The 16,101-nt window shown below is 47.1% G+C and overlaps 2 protein-coding genes across 3 annotated transcripts; one reads left to right on the top strand and one right to left on the bottom strand.

Moving 5' to 3' along the window:
* Positions 1 to 393: 393 nt before the first annotated feature.
* Gpatch4 (G patch domain containing 4) lies at positions 394 to 8,854 on the top strand. Of its 2 annotated transcripts, XM_013030709.1 has the most exons (8): positions 394 to 478; positions 3,446 to 3,572; positions 4,691 to 4,764; positions 4,862 to 4,954; positions 5,049 to 5,135; positions 6,989 to 7,080; positions 7,321 to 7,371; positions 7,559 to 8,854. In XM_013030709.1, the coding sequence occupies exons 2-8, from the start codon at positions 3,494 to 3,496 to the stop codon at positions 8,235 to 8,237; spliced, it is 1,155 nt and encodes a 384-aa protein (XP_012886163.1). In that variant the 5' UTR covers positions 394 to 478; positions 3,446 to 3,493; the 3' UTR covers positions 8,238 to 8,854. The 2 variants fall into 2 exon arrangements, with proteins under 2 accessions (XP_012886163.1, XP_012886165.1); XM_013030711.1 differs by lacking the exon at positions 4,862 to 4,954.
* Positions 8,855 to 9,530: 676 nt separating this feature from the next.
* On the bottom strand, positions 9,531 to 12,162 carry Apoa1bp (apolipoprotein A-I binding protein). The gene is made up of 6 exons (XM_013030531.1): positions 11,960 to 12,162; positions 11,770 to 11,878; positions 11,522 to 11,632; positions 11,326 to 11,439; positions 10,204 to 10,351; positions 9,531 to 9,872 (listed from the first exon to the last, which is right to left on the bottom strand). Exons 1-6 carry the CDS (start codon positions 12,139 to 12,141, stop codon positions 9,670 to 9,672), a joined length of 867 nt encoding a protein of 288 aa, XP_012885985.1. The 5' UTR covers positions 12,142 to 12,162; the 3' UTR covers positions 9,531 to 9,669.
* Positions 12,163 to 16,101: the final 3,939 nt, after the last annotated feature.

Here is a 16,101-nt window from a genome sequence, read left to right on the forward strand (position 1 = left end):
TGTGGGGGTAGGCCAGCGTTACACTCCGGAAGCCTACAAGGGGACACGCCCCCGCCCCTTTTTGGTCCTGGGGCCTGAACTCTGGGCCTGGGCGCTGTCCCTCAGCTCTCGCCCTACTACTTGAGCCACAGCGCCACTTCGGTTTCCTGGTGGTTTCCTGGAGGTAAGAGTCTCACGGTCTCTCCTGCCCGGGCTGGCTTCTTTGAACCGCGATCTTCAGATCTCAGCCTCCTGAGTAGCTAGGATGACAGGCGTGAGCCACCGGCGCCCGGCGCCCGGCCCCCGCCCCTTTTCTACGGTAACTGGGAAGCCCGCTGGGGTTCGGCGTGGTTTCTCTTGGGAGGACTAAATTTCGGTCTCCCGGGAGCGTCTCTATGGTTCCGGCAGCCTAGACGAACCACAACCTCACTTCCGGGAAGATGGCGGCGCGCGGGTCAGCCGCTGCACGTGAGGCTGTCGGAAGGCGCCCTCGGTGAAGGTAGGAGTGCACGTTCCTCCCAGGTCCGGGAGAACTGTGGAGGCTGGAGAGTGTTTTTTCCTTCGTGATGCCGCGGTAGGAAGGCTAGAGTTTGGGCCTCACAGGGAAAGGCAGCAGCTCCGTAGACCGCTGCGAGCCGAGTGGCCCTGGCCACGCCTGCGCGCTGGGCTGCAGCCGTGCAGAGCCAGCTCTGCCTGCGTTCACCCCCGGGGCGTCCGCCCAGAGCGGCGCCCACTGTGTCATCATTCAACAAGTAGCGAACCGAATTCATTCTCGATTTCTGGCGCTGTACCAAGTGCCAGAGGCTGGAGAATAAAGCCCATGTGCAGTTTTGAGTTACTGCGAGAAGGGGAAAGTCTAGCAGAAAGCATAAGCTAGCCAGCGAAGAGGTGGAAAGCACTAGTTCTAGACTGCCAGAATACCAATCCACTACTTATTTGCTGTTTGATTTGGGTGAGTGAATATTTAAACCTCTAAGTGCCTGCCGCTTGTTTGTAAACTAGGATTGTCTCTACTAGGGCTGTTGGCAGTGGCTGACATTGTGTAACAACTGTAAAATAAGGCTAAATATGACATAATTTTTGTTGAAATCTAGGGATTGATAGCTCACAGATGACTTATTAGACGGGGCAGGTTTTGGTTTTTGGCGGTACTAGAGTTTAAACTCAAGGCTGCTTGCTTGCTAAGCAGATACTACCATTTGAGCCACTGTGCCCATACCTTTTTTTTTTTTTTCTCCCAATCCTGGGGCTTGAACTCAGGGCTTGGGCTTTTGCTCAAGGCTAGCGCATTCTACCACTTGAGCCACAGCACCACTTCCGGCTTTTTCTGTTTATGTGGTACGGAGACTCAAACCCAGGGCTTCATGCATGCTAGGCAAGCACTGTACCATTAAGCCACATTCCCAGCCCCAGCCTTTTTTACATTGATTTTTTTCCCCCTGGATCTCTACCTCCCAAGTAGAAAGAGGAAGTTTTTAGGTGATGAGGCCTACAGTATCAAGCCCTAGAGAGTCATTTTTTCGTTCAACACTTTTCTGTTGGAATTTTCAACATTACTAGGCTTTCAGGTGATCACCATTCATAAGAGAAATGAGAACAAATGTTTGTCTTCCTAAATTGGCTTGTCTTTGCACCTAAAAAGACTGCTGCTCACCATTTTTATTTGTTTATTTATTTTTATTTGTTTATTTGGTGTTGGAACTGGGGCTTAAACTCTGGGCCTGGGCACTGTCCCTTAGTTTTTTGTTATTGTCAGTCATGGTGCTTGAACTCAGAGTGCCGTCCCTGAGCTCTTTTTGCTCAAGGCTAGTGCTAGGCCAGAGCTCTACTTACAGTTTTCTGGTGGTTAATTGGAGATGAGTCTCAGGGACTTTGCTACCTTGGCTTGCTTTGAACTGCAATCCTCAGATCTTAACGTCCTGAGTCACTAGGATTACAAGCATGAGCCACCAGTGCACAGCTAGCCCTTCGATTTTTTTAAACTGAAGACTGGTACTCTATAACTTAAACCACAACTTCTGACAGCTTTTTTGATGGTTAATTGGAGATATTCACACAGGCCTTCCTGCCCCACTGGCCTCAAACTGAGGTCTTTGGATCTCAGCCTCCTGAATAGCTAGGATTACAGGTGTGAGCCTCTGGTGCTAGGCACAAGTTAACCTTTGTGAGCCAACATTGGTAGTCTGAGGGCTGGAGATACGGCTCAAATAGTAGAGTGCCAGTCTTGAGTAAATATTGGTAAGTCTGTTTTAAATGTCTTGTGTGATAAGCCATCTTAACCATTTCACAATACATAAGTTTGTAAGGTTTACAGTGTAGAAGGCAGATAATACCATTCTGGGTCCACAAGAAATGTGCAAGTTACTGGAATAAATACCACTAATTGGTGATTCTATAGATGATCACTGTAAAGTCAGGCAACTTGGGCTTATATTCTACATCTGTCACTTCTTATTTATATATAAAATAAAGAAAATACCTATCTCACAGTACTAAAAAGGTTAGATAATATAACAAGTGATATCCACCTGTTACTGGTTAAATGTTCAGTAAGAGCGTCCTTCCTAAGCTGGACAGTTTCAAAAGAGTTGCTCCAATAAAACTGAAATACAGCAGCAATGTGGGGGGAAGTGGGTAGTCATGTAAGACTCCTACCAAAGGGACAGTCTAAATGTTGAGGCATAAGCCCAGGGCATAGGCTGCCCTAAATACCATTATTTTACTATTCAGGTTGTCAAGCATCTCATAGTTTTGTCTTTACAAGGTGATATATTTTGGGAAATATCATGATCTGATGGTAAGAGCGAGGACTCTGCAGATAATCTGCCTCGATTGGATTCTACATACCTTAACTATGTGACCTTGAGCAAATCCCCTATTTCTTCATTTTTTTTGGTTTGTTTTTTGTCAGTCATGGGGCTTGAACTCTGGCCTCCTGAGTAGGTAGGCATACAGGGGTGAGCCACTGGTACCCAGCCAACTTTTTTTTTTCTTTTGTCGATAGTGGGGCTGGAACTCTGTGCCTGGGCACTGTTCCTCAGCTCTTCAGCTCAAGGCTAGCACTCTACCACTTGAGCCACAGCGCCACGTCCAGCTTGTTCTGTTTATGTGGTGCTGAGGAATTGAACCCAGGGTCTCAGGCATGTGAGGCAAGCACTCTACCAATGAGCCACCTTCCCAGCCCCTTAGTTTCTTCATCTGTAAAATGGACATAATTGTACTTTCCCAAATATGGTGGAAGGTCAACTGAAATGATTTATGCAAAGTCCTGGCATAGCCTAGTAAATGTAGGCGCTCCTTTTAGAAATCAGTATTAGCACCAGTCCTCTTCACCCTAAGGTATATTGGTGTCAGCCTCCATAGCCAGTTATGGAGCCCAAAAAACAAGGCCTCCTCCTTCCTGGCTCTTCTCTGAAAAAGAATTATAGCCAAGATGCTTTAGCCTCTTTCTCTTCACTTTTAAAAGGATAATGCCAACTTTCCTGGTGAGCCTGAGGACAGAGCTTTGTCCACCATGAATGTCACTCCGATGGTCAAGAGTCATGGGATGAAGTTTGCTGAGGAGCAGCTGCTGAAGCATGGATGGACTCAAGGTGATCTCTTGGGGCCTCTTCCACATCCCCCAACTCCTTCTGTCTAGGAAGTACCTTGGATTATACCCTTTGTATCTATTCGTTCAGGAGGAGAGCTAGTTTTAAGAGAAGAATAAATTCTCTGACTTATCTGGAAAAGGAAAGAAAGGGAGAAATTCCTATGCTTAGATAATAAGTGAGTAAATAATGAAGAAGAAATGGTTGAGAAAACAGGGGGAGACAGACACATGGCTTCTGTCACAAAAGTGGTATGACAGAAACAGAGTCAGTGGTTTATGCTGCTATTCTAGCTACTTAGGAGACTGAAGTCAGGAGGATCACTGCTCAAGGCCTACCTAGGCAAAAAGTTCCTGAGCTACCTTCTCAGCCAATAGCTGGGCACAGAATAGCATACCTAACATTCCATCTGAGATTGGAAAGATCAAGGTTCTAGCTGGGCGCTGGTAGCTCACACCTGTAATCCTAGCTACTTAGGAGGCTGAGATCTGAGAATTGCGGTTCAAAGCCAGCTCGGGCAGGAAAGTCCGTGAGACTCTTATCTCCAATAAACCACCAGAAAACCACAAGTGGTGCTGTGGCGTAAGTGGTAGAGCGTTTGCCTTGAACTGAAGAGCTGAGGAACAGCTTCCAGGTCCAGAGTTCAAGCCCCACGACCGGCAAAGAAAAAAAAGAAAAAAGAAAAATCAAGGTTCTAAAGCTAGCCTGAGTAAAAAAACAAAAACAAAAACTTCTCAGACTCCCATGACCACAGAAACCTGGGTGTGGTGGCATGTGCCTGTCATCCTAGCTATGGCAGGGAGCTTAAAATAGGAGAAGGGAGGTCTAGACACATGTTCAGGCAAAAAGCAAGACTATTCCAAAATAACTAGCTTGAAAAAAGGACTAGAGGTATGGCTCTGTGGTAGAGCACCTAGCTACCAAGCATGAGGCCATTACCTAAACCCAGTACCTCCAAAAAAGAGAGACAGAGATGTGACAGAAAAGATAGTTCCAGCTCAAGAGGTTGCTTGAAGCTGGGAGGGTTTCTGAAAACAGAGCATACATTACTAGATGTGTGGGGTGTCTGGTGAGTCTTCAGGGCAGACTACAGAATATGACTGTCACATTATCCTCTGTAGGCAAAGGCCTGGGCCGAAAGGAGAATGGCATCACTCAGGCCCTCAAAGTGACCCTGAAGCAAGATACTCATGGGGTAAGACTGGAATACTATTCAGCATGCCATGATGGGAGCTGGATGCTTGAGGACAGGTGGGGAAGGTACTCAGAGCTCATACTTTTTCTCCTGACAGGTGGGACACGACCCTGCTAAGGAGTTCACAAACCACTGGTGGAATGAGCTCTTCAATAAGACTGCAGCCAATTTGGTAGTAGAAACTGGACAGGTATGAGCTTGTTAGGTAGATACATGAAACAGGAGGGTCTTGGATGCGGTAGGGAAGATATACTATGTTACTACTCACTGATATTTTCCTTCAGGATGGAGTACAGATAAAGCACCTTTCTGAAGAGACTGCCAATCGAAAGTACTCGAAGCCTAATTTATTATATCAGAAGTTTGTGAAGGTATTAGAAGCTGGGTGAGAGAATCCATCCTCCTTCTCCCCACCCCTTTCCTATCTCCATTAGAATCTGAGCAATTGCTTTGTGTGTCCTTTCAATTCTCAGGATGTCCTAATATCCTGAGATCCTGTGCCACCTTTGCTGTGCTTCCTTAGACTGCCTCAGCAAGAACTGAGATCTTCAGGTTCCATGGATTTCCTGCAGTCTGTTGAGGGAACAGAAGTAGGGAGTGGAGGACTGGAAGGTAGAGTGTAGTTCCTTGAGTTAGGAGCTGCCAGAGAACAGGGGTGGGTTGAGGATGGGCTTATGATGCCTAATTTATAGGGTTTAGAGGAGACTTGAGAGATTATCTGATCTGTCCTTTGCATATGTGTCCCAAATAGTGAAACATGGCTTGCCAGAGTTTACAGCTGGCTAATAATGTCCGACAGAACTAGACCCTAGGATTTGGGGCTGTTTTTACTATACCAATAAAGGGAACATTTAAAGATCACCTATTAGGTGCTGAGAGCTTTAATGTAATCTAGTAAAGCTTTCCCATTTTGGTAACCATGTACTACTCCAGATGGGTTTTGTTTTTTGTTGGTCATGGGGCCCAAACTGGGCCTGGGCGCTTTTCCTCAGCTCTTCAGCTCAAGGCTAGCGCTCTACCACTTGAGCCTCAGCATCACTTCCGGCTTTTTTTATGTGGTGCTGAGGAATTGAACCCAGGGCTCATTCGTGCAAGGCAAGAGCTCTACCACTGAGCCACCTTCCCAGCCCCTGTTTTCATGTCTTTAACAGCCTTCCTGACTCCAATCTCACTCCCCACCCCAATCAGTTCAGTCCTTCACAAAGCATCTGGAAGCATCCATAAAATTATCTCTGTGACCTAGGATGACTATCTACATTTATCAAGACTGTCTTACATGGACCTACATGCCTTGTCTGCCTTCTCCAGCCTAATTTCTTGCCTTCCCTCTCCATGATTGTTAGCCAAGTAGAATCCTTTTTCTTTCCCTCCCTCCCTCCCTCTCTTTCCTTCTTTCTTTCTTCTCTTTCCCTCCCTTTCCCCACCCCCCTCTTGCTAGTCTTAGAGCTTGAACTCAGGGCCTGGGCACTGTCCCTGAGCTTCTTTTGCACAAGGCTAGCATTTTACCAGTTGAGCCACAGGGCTGCTTTCAGCTTTTTCTGTTTATGTGGTACCTGGGCTTCATGCATGCTAGGCAAGCACTCTACCACTAAGCCACATTCCTTGTCATTTTTTTTTTTCAAGACAGTATTTTCTTCAGTCCTCAGTTATTTGCACATGCTGTTCCCTCTGCAGGGCCATTTCTCCCTTTGCTCTTTTCCTACTAACTTTTTCTTGTCTTCCAGACTCATCTTACAAATTAGTTAATTGTAGAAACTACTCCTCAAATCCTCATGTTTGGGGATGCTCCTATAGTAAGCCAGGGAACAAGTTGGTCTTACTTGCCCATGTTCTGTCATACTCCCTTCCCTCCTTCCCTATGCAGTTCCATCTCAGCTGGATCCATCTCATTCTACACCACCCTCAATTCCTGGTCCGTAATAGTTTCTCAGTAACTCTAATTAAACAGGTATGATGAATAGGTCTGGGGTAGGGGATAAAGTGCCATCTTTATTTGCAGTTACTGGCACCTGTAACCACTGAGAAAATATGATGACCCACAGCACTTTCTCCCTGCTTGTTCTGTCCACTAGCCAGCTGTGAGCCGGACATGCCAAGTTTAAGTATGCATCCTGTCACATCTTTCTGTAAGGAGCAGTGTTGAGGGCTTCCAGATTCCTGCCTTGAGAACAGTACTAGCAGTGGTTATTGAGAGAGTCTTGTCTACTCCCATGATTCTTCCTAGACAGCCACACTGACTTCAGGTGGAGAGAAGCCAGACAGAGACTTGGAGAGCAGCAGTGATGAAGATAACCAGGGACCCATACCTCCAAATATGTGAGACTTCATTTCAGTACATTTTACCATGTGGGAGGGGATGCATTGGAATCTTAAGAGGGAGGGCTAAATCTAATGCATGACTGGGTTTCTTGAAGGACAGAATTAGGTTGTAGTTCTAGCACCCCATAAAATGCCAGGTCTCAAATAAAATTCAAGTTGTTGAAAAATCATTTCAGAGGGGAGGAGAAGGCAAGCCTTCCTACCTCATCAGTGTGTAACTCCTCATCTGCCCCACAGTCTGACAGATGAAATGCTGCTCCAAGCTTGTGAGGGTCGAACAGCACACAAGTAAGTAGTGGTCTCTTTGGACTGTCCTTGCATGTAGTCTGTCCTCTTTCGCTTCACCCCAGGAAAATAATTCCTGATATTGACCCATCTACTGCCTGAAAATAGGCTGCTCCCTGCCCCTAACTTTTCCTGAAGGCCTAAGGGCCATTTTCTTGACACTCACTGACTTGGACCCCATCTATTTCAGGGCTGCCCGTCTTGGGATTACAATGAAGGCCAAGCTTGCTCGGCTAGAAGCCCAGGAGCAAGCCTTCTTGGCTCGTCTGAAATGCCAGGACACTGAGGGCTCTCAACCACAGACTGAGAGCAAACCTACCCCAAAAAAGAAAAAAAAAAGGAAGCAGAAAGATGAAGAAACTATAACAACTGAAAATTCAGGTGAAGAGTACCTAGAACAAATTAACCAGAGTTTCAGGAAGAGCAAGAAGAAAAGACAACATCAAGAACAAGTCTTAGAGGAGAGAGAGGGAATAACTATACAGTGTGAGGAGGAAGAGACTGTAGGAACAAGTGGGCTTGAGAAACGAAAGAGCAGAGAACAATCCAATCGGGCCCTCAAGAAAAGGAAGAAAAAGAAGAGGCAGCATCATGAAGAGGATGAAATGGGAGTCTTCAGTGAAGAAGAAAAAGGCAAGGAGGCTCCAGGTAGTGTTAGTACAGAAGAGGTGGAAAGCAGAGTACACACTGACCTGTACATCAGAAGCAAAAAGAAGAGGCATTGTAAGCAAGAGGACTTGAACACAGAGGAGGAAGGAGGGCTGGAGACTGCTTTAGATGGCAGGGCTAGGGAAGCAGAAAGCAGAGCCGGGGGTGATGGCAGAAGCAGGAAAAGCAAGAAGAAAAGACAAAAGCATCTGGAGGAATAGGATGAGGTTTGTGGTATAAGTCATGAAAATGTGGATGATAGGACTAGGGAAGTAAAGAGCAGAGGTAAAAGACAGCAGTCACTTATAGAGGAAGAGAGAGCTAGAGTCAACACTGGCCAGAGAGTCAAAAAGAAGAAATCAAAAGAGAGAGACTGAAGGTCTGGATCAAGGTGGAGCTCAATCAGTTACCTTCCCACTACAGTGTAACCTCCAGAGAGAGCTGAGTTGAAACAAGACTTCAGCACCCATCTCAGTGCCCAAGGAGGAAACTGAACTCTGGAATCCGCAGTCTTGAGAGAACCAAAGCACTGTGCCTTAGCTGAGAAGTTCTGTTCTTAGCATGTCCGAACAAAGAGCCAGGAATCTAAAAGACAGGGAATGCTAGAGGCTGTGGGAAGAGCAATACAGATAGGGGCATATGCACTTGCAGTAACATCCATGTTAAAGAAGCTGAAAATTTAAACTTTGTGTGAAATGCATTCATTTTTTTAATACTCTGAAAACATGAATTCAGGTCTACAGGCTAGGTTTAGCTGGCAGGCTATACCAAATGATTATTAATAACAGCTTGGGCTGGGGGCTGGTGGCTATGCCTGTAATCCTAGTTTCTCAGGAGGCTGTTTAAAGCTAGTCTAGGAATCAAAGTCTGTGAAACTGACCCTGATAGCCACCAAAAAGCCAGAAGAGAAGCTGTGGCTCAGTGGTGAAGCACTAACCTTGAGAAAAAAAGCTCAGGGACAGTGCCCAGACCCTTGAAATTTGGCACCAAATTTAAGGAAACATTACCTTGGACCCTAGCCTACAGGTTAAGTACCAAAACCATCTCCATTTCCAGCCTGGAAAGGACCTAAGTACAAACTAAGAGACAGTTTTGCTTAGAGACAGTTTAAGGCAAGTTAAGCAAGCAAGAGGCCCTGAGTTCAAATCCCCAGTACTGAAAAGGGAATAAAAGAATTATGTGAGCTGAGTGCTCGTGGCTCACACCTGTAATCCCAGCTACTCAGGAGGCTGAGTTCTGAGGATCATGGTTCAAAGCCAGCCTGGGCAGGAAAGTCCATGAAACTCTTACCTCCAATTAACCACCAGAAAACTTTGTACTGTGGCTCAAGTGTGCTCACTGAGTGCTTGCCTTGGGCTGAAGAGCTCAGGGACAGTTTCCAGGTCCAGAGTTCAAGTCCCCCCCACAACCAAAAAAATAAAAGGATTCTGTGTAAAGGATATCAAACCTTACTTGATATCTAACAGTTCTTTTTGGTTCCAAATGCCACAGCAACCTCTCTTGCCTGTTGTTTCTGCAGAGAGATAGTGTTACCTTTCCAGTGTTGTTCTTTGGCTCCCATCACTAATCTTTATGGCCAGAAGAGCTTCTGGGACACCAGAGTTTTGGGAATGAAGGCACTAGGTCTTTATTGGAATGAATGCCCATCCTTTATCACTGCAGACGATAGACACACTCAGTGTCAGGGTAGGGTGGCAGGTTTAGCTGGTACTTCTTCTCCAGAGCAGGTGGAACAAAACGACCCCCCAAGTAATGATATCGGCCAGTAAACTGAGATGCAGACTTTTTGGGTGCTGTCAGGGAGATGAGTAAGTCTGGCTGGATTCCTCCAGAGTTTCCCTTCTCCACATCCCATCCTGCAAAGAGGGTGATATTCAGAAAGCACCAAAGAAGCTACAGGTCTAGTCCCCTTCCACAACTTCCCTTATAAAAATAGTCTTAGCATACTCCCTAGATGCTCCCTATACTTTGGCCTTGGATTTCTTCATGGACCAGCATATGAAGGGGCTTATGAACTTTGCTTCACAGCCCTAATGTGGGATGTAAAAAAGTGTGTTTTGCCCCTTCCACCATCCCCCTCTCCCCAGGACAAATTATTTCAGGCTTAGTGTAAGTCACAGCTGAAGAATCAAGTGTTGTGAGACAGGGTAGGGCCCAGTTCCCTCCCAACCTTTTGAGTCCCAGTACCTGAGGGAATGTCAATGCTGGCAATGGGCACGGTGATTCCACTAAGGACATTGAGGATGCTGTGGAATGGGTCCCGAACATCACCCTTGAAGCTGAAGCCAAAGATGGCATCCACCACCAGGTCATACAGCTCATCAATCATCCCAGGCTGTGAGCAGGAAAAGTCAGAGCTGTCAGCTGCCTTACCTAAAGGCTTTCTGCCTGGACCCCACTCAAAGGCACACATAGACTTGTCTGCCAAAGGGCATCCTAAGGTCTAGAGTCAGGGGAGATGGTCATGAATTCAGGCCAACCTGAGGCTACATACGTTATTCTGTCTTCCTGCTACTGGGGTACCAACATTGTGGTTGCGCCTCAGACAGTCAGGATCTGATTATGTTCGCTGCTTTGTGAACAATTCTGTAATGAGGCAAACCAATTCTTTGCACCTAGTGTCTTCTACTGTGAAATGTGTGGTTTAAAAAAAAATGGCTGGGAAGGTGGCTGAGTGGTAGAGCATGCATGAGGCCCTGGGTTCAATTCCTCAGCACCACATAATCAGAAAAAAAAAGCCGGAAGTGGCGCTGTGGCTCAAGTGGTAGAGTGCTAGCCTTGGGCTGAAGAACTGAGGGACAGCGCCCAGGCCCCACGACCGGACCCCCCCAAAAAATATTAAAATTTCCACCCCCAAATTCATACATCTACAGAAAAGGTTAGACTGAAGCAGTTACTCCAGTCCCTGAGGGGCAGGCCAACTACTTAACTGCATGCTTGAGAGGACCATCACAGTTTTTCTTTTTCTTTTTTTTAATTGTGAAAATACTGTACAGAGGGGTTACAATTACATGGGCAAGATAATGAGCAAATTTCTTATCAAGCATTGTAGCCTCTTCCTTTGTTTCCCCTTCCCATCCCTTCCCATCCTCCTCCCCCGCCTCCCCAAACCATCAGTTTTTGAGATGGTAGTACTGAGTAGAAACTTACGGAGCACACCTTATAATCGAAACTGTTCCACCACTTTTATTCATATGGCGCTTTTTTTATTTTTATTCATATGGACTGTTTAGTGAGCTCAGCCTAGAAACATGGATGAGCACAAGGCAGTGACTGAGGAGATGGAAGTAGTAAACAGAAGCCACTTACCTCCGGGGGCATTTCAGCAAGGAAAGGGATGTCCATTTTCTCACACTGAGTCACCAGCCCAGTGAAGAGTGGTTTGTTAGGTCTTTTGGGGTAGTAGATGCATGGTTGGTAGCCCTAGTTGGAAACAAATTGAGCATTCAATCCAGATTCCGGAATCCTCACCCTCTTCCCCAAAAGCCTCTGCCCACATACTCACAAAGAGTTTGAGGTGTCGGGCACAGACTAAACCGTCCCCTCCGTTATTTCCAGGGCCACAGATGACCAGGACAGTAGGAGGGCTCCTGGACAGGGAGGTAGGGGGATATGCCTGAAGGCAGAGGCAAAGGCGTTTCAGGCAATAACAACAACACGTTGGATCACTTGTATTTCCCACCCCTCCGTGCGCCTAGGCCAGGAGGCTGGAACAGCGGCTCCTGCCAAAATGCTGCAAGTTGTGTCACTGACCTTGGCAATGGCTGTGGCACAGCTCAGCCCGGCCAGCTCCATAAGTTGGTCCACGCTGAACTGGTATTCGTTAAATAGCTCCTGATCCACGGCCTGGGCCTCCTCCTGGCTGCGGGAAGCCCTCGCTTGAGTTCCCGCCCCAGGCGGGACCCGTGCGCCCCCGTCCTGCCCCCGCGCCCCGCTCGCCTACCTCAGGTACTTGACGGCCGTGCTCGCCATGACCTCTGAGCCCCGGCGGCCACTCAAGCTCAGACGGCGCGCTTCCCACCAGGTGGTGCCCGCAATGCAGACGCCCGCCTGCCTTCTGACTCGCGTCAGCCGCGAGCCCGCCACCAGCAGCCCAAGCCCCAGCAACGCCCGCAGCCCCGACATCCAGCCCGCCGGGCGCGCGCCACTGACCCGCCCCTCCCGTCCTGCGCACGCGCAGCGCTCGAACCGCCCCAAGTGGCGTAGTCAGCGTGCGCTATTCCGGAAGTGTGGGCGCGGCCGACCCCAGCGCGCCGCGTTCTCAGTGACCACGCACCCGGGCGCTCTGCCCCTCTCCCGGCAGCCGGGGGCCGGCTCTTCACGGCGGCGTGCCGGTCCCCAGGTTTCCAGACCGACAGAAGCGCCTGGCTCCCATCAGCACTCTGCGCTTTCCTACCGTGAATCTTACATAGATTAGATATGCGGTAGTTACATAATTGAAACCATAGATTGCAGGTCACACTGATGGGGGGCGGGGGGTCGGCGCTCTGGTTTGAACTCAGGGCCTTGGCTACCACTACCACTTCTAGTTTTCTGGTGGTTAATTGGAGGAAAGAGTCTCATGGATTTTCCTGCCCTGACTGGCTTTGAACCTAGCTTTTCAGATCTCAGCCCCTTGAGTGGCTACTCAGGATTATAGGCGTGAGCCAGCAGTGCCCAGCCACATTCATGTTTTATTAGAAACCTTGAGAAGAAAAACAGTAGGTCTGTGTATCTGTGTGTGTCCTTGCTCTCCACCTCAGTTTTTTTGCTCATTGCTGGCACTTTACCACTTGAGCTACACCACCAGTTACAGAAAGAATAAATTTTATCCAAGGTAGTGTTGTGGGGGGGGGGGGTGTTGTTTCTGTGCTGGGAATAGAACCTAGGGCCGTGTGTGTGTGTGTGTGTGTGTGTGTGTGTGTGTGATGGTGGTGTTTCCGTGCTGAGAATGGAACCTAGGACCTTTAATAAGCTGCTACAGCTTATTAAACTAAGGGCTGGCTCCACTTCGAGCTTCTGGCTTTTCAGAGGTTAATTGGAGAAAAGAGTCTCCCAGATTTGAATCACGATCCTCAGACCTCAGCTTCCTGAGTAGCTAGGATTACAGTCATGAGCCACCAGCATCTTGCCCAAGTGTTTCTGAGATTGCAAACATTCTTTTGCATCAATAAAGCAAAAGATTGGGGAATAACCAATCAGTCGCCAATAAGGTAGTAAGACAGCGGATACTCGTGAATCACACCTGTAATCCTAGCTACTCAGAAGGCTGAAATCTGAGGATCATGGTTCAAAGCCAGCCCAGGTAGGAAAGTCTGTGAGACTCTTATCGCCAATAAACGGCCAAAAAATCAGAAGTGATGCTGTGGTTCACACTCCCCTTGAGCTGAAGGACAGCACCCAGGCCCAGAGTTCAAGCCCCACAACTGACCAAAAAGAAGAAGAAGAAGAAGAAGCACTAAGATGATTTTCCAGATTTTTATGAGCTAAATGATTTTCCCAGATTCATAGCTGAAACCATAACTCCCGATGTGACTGGTTTTGGAGATAGGCCTTTAATAGGTAATTAGGGTTAGTTTTAGGTCATAAGGGCTAGGCCCTGGTATGATGGTATTACTGACCTTGCAAAAGTTTAAGATCCCCCCTCCCCCTGCACACTCATATACTATACCAGGATTCCTACCATGCTGGTAGAAGAAATAAATTTCTATTTTTTAAGCATCCAGTGGTGTTTTCATTATGACAGCCCAAGCTAAGGCACAGGTAAAGTGAAATTCCTTCTTCTGTGCTAAACTTAGCTGATTTCATGAAATGTATTCTGGGGCTGGGAAAGTGGCTCAGTGGAAGAGCGCTTGCCTTGAGCTGAAGAGCTGAAGGACAGCACCCAGGCTCAGAGTTCAGGCCTCAGGACTGACAAAAATAGAAGAAGAAAAGAAATGTATTCTAGGCTAGTTCACTGAGAAAGTCAAAATTTGTGATTACTATCCCTGCCCTCTCCCCGCTCCTCCCGCCCCCCACCGACTCCCAGCCTTGGTGCCAGTCCTAGGGCTTGAACTCAAGTCCTGGTCACTGGCCCTGAGCTTTTTTGCTCAAAGCTAGAACTTTGCCATTTGAGCCACAGCTCTGCTCTATGTCTATCTTTTTGGTAGTTAACTGGAAATTAACTCACAGACTTTCCTCCCCAGTCTGGCTTCAAACTGTGATACTCAGACATTAGCCTCCTGAGTAGCTGGGATCATAGGAATGAGCCACCAGCACCCAGCTTGATATTCTTATTTTTAACTATAATAGTCATACTATCTGTGGAGGTACCCTTGGCCTCAGCTATACTTCTTTATGTATTTGTCAGACTGTTTTTTGTTTTTTTTTTTTTTGTCAATCATGGGGCTTGAACTCTGGGCCTGGGCGCTGTCCCTCAGCTCTTCAGCTCAAGGCGAGCACTCTACTGCTTAAGCCACAGTGCCACCTCCGCTTTTCTAGTTGTTTATTGGAGATAAGAGTCTAACTGACTTTCCTGCTCAGCTGACTTTGAACCTCGATCCTCAGATCTCAGCCTCCTGAGTAGCTAGGATTACAGGCATGAACCACTGGCACCCGGCTGTCAGACTGTTCTTGTGGAAAACTGAATTTCCTCATTGAAATTGTATAACTGTGTGCATTCCAATGGGATAATCTCATCTAAGACCTAACTTTATTTTCTCACTTCACTAGTTCATAAGTGGCTTCATGTTGATACATTATTCAAAACTTCCTATAGGCTTGAGAAAATTAATATAGTCATTCTGAAGATTTTTTTTTTTTGTCAGTCATGGGGCTTCAACACCTAGGCCTGGGTGCTGTCCCTCAGCTCTTTAGCTCAAAGCTAGCCCTTTACCACTTGAGCCACAGTGCCACTTCAGGTTTTCTGGTGGTTAATTGGAGATAAGAGTCTCATTGACTTTCCTGCCTGGGCTGGCTTTGAACTGTGATCCTCAGACCTCAGTTTCCTGAGTAGCTAGGATTACAGGCATGAGCTACCAGTGCCTGGCTTCATTTTGAAGATTCTAAAACACAATGAGAATCACATTCTTTTGACAGAGATAACAACACTTAATATGTACCAGGTGCTAACATGAATCATCTCTTTTTTTTGTCTGTGGGGGGGTTTGAACTGTGGGCCTGGGCGCTGTCCCTCAACTCTTTAGCTCAAAGCTAGCCCTCTACCACTTGAGCCACAGCGCCACTTCCAGTTTTCTGGTGGTTTATTGGAGATAAGAGTTTCATGGACTTTCTTGCCTGGGCTAGCTTTGAACTGAGATCCTCAGATCTCAGCCTCCTGAGTAATTAGGATTACAGGTGTGAGTCACCGGTGCCAAGCAAATCATCTCTTCTCCCAGTAACTGTTTTCCTATTTTACAAATGAGATGAGAAAACTGAAGTTCAAAGGTACTGCCATGCCTAATGGTACTGTACATGCCTAATGGTACTGTGAGGGCTGTTAGTGGAGCTGGGTTCCAAGCAGTCTGAACTGGAGTCTGTACTTAAGAATTATTCTAGGGGGGCTGGGAAGGTGGCTCAGTGGTAGAGCGCTTGCCTTGCATGCCTGAGGCCCTGGGTTCGATTCCTCAGCACCATATAAGCAAAAAGAAAAAAGCCGGAAGTGGCGCTGTGGCTCAAGTGGTAGAGCGCTAGCCTTGAGCTGAAGAGCTGAGGGACAGCGCCTAGGCCCAGAGTTCAGGCCCCACGACTGGACCCCCCCCCAAAAAAAAGAATTATTCTAGGCATGGCTCATGTGTTACAGCACCTGCTTAGCAAGTGCATAGCCTTGAGTTCAAACCCTAGAACCTCAAAAAAAATCTATACTCACCAAATATAGAAACATGAAATAAGAGGTTATCACTACAGACTTCATTCTGTTGAGATATAGCTATAAAATTATCCCACCACACCACCCCATATAGGGGCTTACCCCTAGGGAGGCAGTGCCCAAGATCTAGTCTGCTTTGTTCCTGACATTTACCCTTTTGGAATTTTGTGGGGAAAATGCTTTCAAAACCAAGTCAGGCCATCACATGGATTAATTACCTGCTGAGTCCCAAAAGCTTTGCATATAATGTCATATTTAAT

This window comes from Dipodomys ordii, unplaced genomic scaffold (assembly GCF_000151885.1).
Source record: "Dipodomys ordii isolate 6190 unplaced genomic scaffold, Dord_2.0 Scaffold131, whole genome shotgun sequence".
NCBI lineage: Eukaryota > Metazoa > Chordata > Mammalia > Rodentia > Heteromyidae > Dipodomys > Dipodomys ordii.